This window comes from Hibiscus syriacus, unplaced genomic scaffold (assembly GCF_006381635.1).
Source record: "Hibiscus syriacus cultivar Baekdansim isolate YM2019G1 unplaced genomic scaffold, ASM638163v2 tig00116959_pilon, whole genome shotgun sequence".
Taxonomy (NCBI): Eukaryota; Viridiplantae; Streptophyta; class Magnoliopsida; order Malvales; family Malvaceae; genus Hibiscus; species Hibiscus syriacus.
In genome coordinates this window covers 468,397-473,523 of record NW_024063485.1, presented here as the reverse complement: position 1 = coordinate 473,523, position 5,127 = coordinate 468,397, and the positions used below count along the sequence as shown (strand labels likewise).

The 5,127-nt window shown below is 32.8% G+C and overlaps 1 protein-coding gene across 1 annotated transcript; it reads left to right on the top strand.

Moving 5' to 3' along the window:
* The first annotated feature begins 2,271 nt into the window (after positions 1-2,271).
* Positions 2,272-3,288, top strand: LOC120189800. Its single transcript, XM_039192984.1, has one exon. The coding sequence runs from the start codon at positions 2,272-2,274 to the stop codon at positions 3,286-3,288; it is 1,017 nt and encodes a 338-aa protein (XP_039048915.1).
* Positions 3,289-5,127: the final 1,839 nt, after the last annotated feature.

Below are 5,127 nucleotides of genomic sequence, written 5' to 3'. Positions count from 1 at the left end.
AGACTTGTGTACTCACTCACTTGAAGATAATGAAATTAAGAAATTTCTTCTCTTTAGTTTCGTTCTTTCTTTTATAGTTTTGATATTTGTTCATATAACTTTCCAATGTCGAGGTATTTTTGTAAATTTTCGAGCAATGGGGAAAATATTGATTTCATTAATGTCTAAACCCAATCTAATAGAGAAATTGGAAATTAACAAAAGGTTTTTTCTCCGAAAAATTGTTATGAATTTGGTTATAAATTCCATTATCTTTGAGAATTTGGTCATAAATTGTTTACACTTAGTTTTACACCTTTCCAGGATCATCGGACGAGAGAAATCAAAGGTTGGGATTAACAATAAGAAATAAGAAGATATTAACTAGAAAACACGAGTTAATTTCAACATTTAATTTCATTTCATCCAACGATCTTAAAAGTACATTAAACTAAAAGTTTTACACGAGGTGTAAGTGGATTTTATATATATTGGGCTAGGATCCAATTATATAGTGTAAATCTAAAAAGTTTTACACATTTTTAAAATCGTTGGATGAGAGAAAATCAAATGTTGATATTAACAGCATGAAATGAGAAAATATTCACTAAAAACAATAAGTTAATCTCAATTTTTGACATCCCCTCATCCAACGATCATTAAAAAATGTACAACGATTTTTTTTAGTTTTACACATATTTATGATTGTTAGACGAGTGGAAATAGAAGGTTAAGATTAACTCATTGTTGTTTCTAATGAATATCTTCTTGTATTCCAACGTGTAATTGGATTACATCACTACATATTTGTGATATTAAAATTTGGATCAAATTGATAAAATCTATAACTAATGAGGACTAAATGTATAATTATATCAATTTTTTAACACTCATGTTGTCATTTTCGTTAAATATTAACGATAAATGGTATGATCGAAAACAATTAAATAGTTAGATGTTTTGATTGATAAAATTAAAAAAATAGTGATCAAAATGAAAAGAGATTATAATTAACAGGTCGTGGTACAATTTACCCCGAAAGGAGCCTTAGGTCTGTTAAAGTAAAAAGAGAGTAAGAAAGAGGGTTCAAACTTCAAAGTCGCCTCTAAATTGTGACCGAGTGGGATAGAATAGTTGTACCAAAGTGCAAACCAGATAATGAGAAATAGAAATAAAGAAAGTCCCATTCTCAGGCGCAAATCATGGGGACAAATCCGAATATGAAATCAAAGTTCTTAAGCTATTTACTCTTGGCCTTCTCAACTGCTCCTCATGATTGCGCTAATGGGAGCCAAAACAAAAACAAAAATAACACTTGTCACTCATATTTTCAAACCCCATTCAACCTCACATTAACACAAACCAAGCGAGCGATTAAAAAATTGTTGTTACTTTTTAAAATTTTGAGTTTGATTACTACGTTTATATAGAGTTGTATCAACGTTTATTATCAAATGATTGAAATTTTTTTTTGAATATAAGGGTCGGGGCTAGAACGCTAGAGACCCTAGGCAAATTCTTAAAAAATGAAATAAGCTTTACAGCTATAGCACAATACTAATTATTGGTATTTCCCATATAACTTCAATAAGATTCGATCGCAAGTTCTGTGGTTTTGGGCCAATTTTTTTTATCACCGATCCATATTATTTTGTTTGTTTTTTTATTGTAATAATAGTAATAAATCTTATTTTTTGGGGCCCTTGCTATTCCGGGGCCATGTTCCGTCACGCACGTTGCGCCGTCCTAGCCCCGCCTCTGTCGAACATAAACTATATTATATTCACACCACTAATAAAAAGGGTAAAGTACACAAATGATCTTTTGACTATATAATGTTGTTTTGTTGAATCCCTCGACTATTAAAGGTTATAAAATTATCTCCCAACTATAGGTCTTTACTTTGTTGAGTCATTTGACTATTAAAAGTTACAAAATGATCGCCCACCTATTTATATCTTCCAAACTCGTCATTTTTTGTTAAAAATAGATGACCCTATGTGTCGGACATTAATATATTGATTGGGTTAACATTTTGTAACTTTTAATAGTTGAAGGATTCAACAAAATAATATCCTATTATTGGAGGACCAAATTATAACTTTTAATAGTCAATGAATTCAATAAAGTAACATGTATAGTCAAGGGACCATTTGAAAATTTTACCCTAGAAAAAAAACCCACACCACAATATGACCCCTCCCCATTACCTTAATAGTCACTCCCATCTCATTACGAGATCACCCTCTCCGCTCTTTGATTCTCCCCTTCCTTAATTCGACATCGAACACAATGATTCCAGCATGTTTCAGCCAACCGAACACCGTGTCGACCACCACTCAAGTGCACCAGAATCTCATCACCTGCATTTACCAAATCCAGCTATGGGATTCACCGACCTATCTCACACTCACATGGTCCAAAACCCTTTTCTCCCATTCCTTAACGATCTACGCCACCGACTTCTTCTCCATCACCATTTCTCTTCACCCTTCAACCTTCTCCTTCCTCAGAACCCGACCCGGACCCAGCTCCAAGTCCATCTATTTAACCCACCATCACCACCGTCGTCAAAAAATCAAGCTTTATTGGGACTTGACAAGGTCCGCCTATGCCCACAACAACTCGGCCGAGCCCGAGTCCAACTTCTACATTGCCCTCTTGTGCAACGGCAAGCTTGAATTCTCCCTAGGAGATCTCAAAAATGAACTAGCCAAGCGTTGTTCAGGACAGGTACTTATCGAACCGGCACTTTTGTCTACACGAGAACATGTTTTCGGACACAAGAGTTATGTCTCGAGGGCTAAGTTCTTGGGGTCCAAACATGAGATCGCCATAGATTGTAATGGAGGTGTTCTCAAGGTGAAAGTCGATGGCCAAACGAGCCTTGTCGTGAAAAGGTTGGCTTGGAAATTTAGAGGGAACGAAAGGATTTATGTTAAAGGAATCGAGGTGGAATTCATTTGGGATGTTTTCAATTGGGTTAATGACCACGGTGAAAATAATAATAATAATAATACCAATGGTCATGGTATGTTTATTTTCCAAGTTGGTGATGGTGGTGTGTGGCCTGAGATGGTTGGACCGGAGAAAAGGATGATGAGGAAGAGTTTGTCGTCGGTGGCGGCCGGAGGAGGGTCGACGCCGATGAGGTCGGGGAGTTTGTCGCCTTCGCTGTCGTGCTCGAGCGTGCTGCAATGGGCGGAGGAGAGCAATGATCGTGGAAGAAGCTCTTGTTCTTCATCTACTAGGTCTTGTGGGAGCAATGGAGGATTCTCTTTGTTGTTGTACGCTTGGAAGAAGGATTGAGTTCATAATTTTTGAATTTCACCGCAAAATGTACGTTGTTGAAATTTGTGAAAAATATGTTTGATTTCTACTTTGAGGAAAGTACTTGAATTTGGAATTATTTTTTGCCCATTATTTGTGATATATTAAAAAAATTCTTGGGAAATTTATTCCATTTCTTGGTTGTATTCTGTACGACATTTATTAATTAATCCATACATTTTCCTAAAAGAAATCTTTTTCAATATAATTATTTGTCTTTAATTCATTGATTAATACAATTGGATTATAATGTAATATTTGTTGATAATCTTTCTTAATTATTAATAATAGGGTAAATTACTTAAAATATCATCTAATTCGTTTATACCACCAACGCTTCAATTTTATCAATTTTAGCACTAATGTTCACTTTTAAGTGCAATTATATCACACCACCATTAATGATTTAACAGCACAATGGCATGATAGATTTGTACCATAACATTGCTGATGTGAATGCCTCACTAAAACGATGTCATTTTACTTGAACAAATTTTGATCAAATTTGACTTTAGTGGGATTTGAATTTTAGACCTTTTGAAACAAAGTACGAGGCTTAGCCACTCAACTAACTTAATATTTTGGTTACATTCTTACAAATATAATATACAAATATATTCTTAAAAATAATAATTTTTCAAAAAACAACTAAAATTTTCAAAATTCTCAAATTCCCCCGAAAGCTAAAACCCTAAATATTAAATCCCTAATTTCACTTATTATCATTATCGAATCAATGATCATGCCCACCACTTTCGTTGGCAAACCCTTATCACCAATTACCCCACTATCCCGTCACCGAAAATCGAAAAACAATGTGCTAATCAATCGTCAAAACACCAAATATAAAATGTTATAATCGAACCATGAACGACGACGATGGTGAATAACGTGCACGACGAGAGGATGAGACTTCAGTGCGGTTACAACAACGTGCTATCGACGATGATGGTCGGTGAATTTAGGGATTATGATTTAGGGTTTCTATTTTTTGGGGGATTTTTAGGAATTTAGAATTTTTTATTTAGAAATTTGGGGTTTTTTTATAGGAATTTTAGGATTTTTTTTTATAAAAAAAAATTAATATTATTTATGTCAACAAAACGACATCATTTTTGGTTTTTTTAAGCATCCATGTTAGTAACATCGCGACTCGAAGATGCATTGTCATCATGCTGTTAAATCATTAATGGAGGAGTGATATAATTGCACTTAAAAGTAAACGTTGGTGCTAAAATTAACAAAATTAAAACGTTAGTAGTATAAACAAGTCGGTACTTAAAGGATGGTGGTATTTAAAGTAGTTTACCCTTAATAGCATATATACATATGAATCTTATAATCTAATTTTTTGAACCTTAAACCTTTAAGAAAAATAACTTTTTTTCAACCACTAAGATATAATAAGTTGATCATACTATACTATTTAAAAAGATATAAAAATAAAATGAAATGAATCAACCTTTTCAATAATTATTTAAACACAATTAAAACATTATTAATTGTCTTTGAATTATATCTAACAAATAAAATAAATACAGATTTTTTTTATAATGTTACAAGAATTTGTATTAAAACAATGATAACCTTCTATGAAGACTTTTTTTTTATCATTTTGATGATATAATATTCTAAGATTATGATATGTAAAATGATCTCATAATTTCATATCATCAAAATAATGACCCAAGTTCAAAAATTAATATAGATAAAAAAATGCAGATTAAATTAAGGATTAAAATTTACTCCACCCTTAAAATATAGGCTAAAGTCATAAACAGACCCAAAAAGCAAAGGAGCAAACTCCCCTATCGCTAT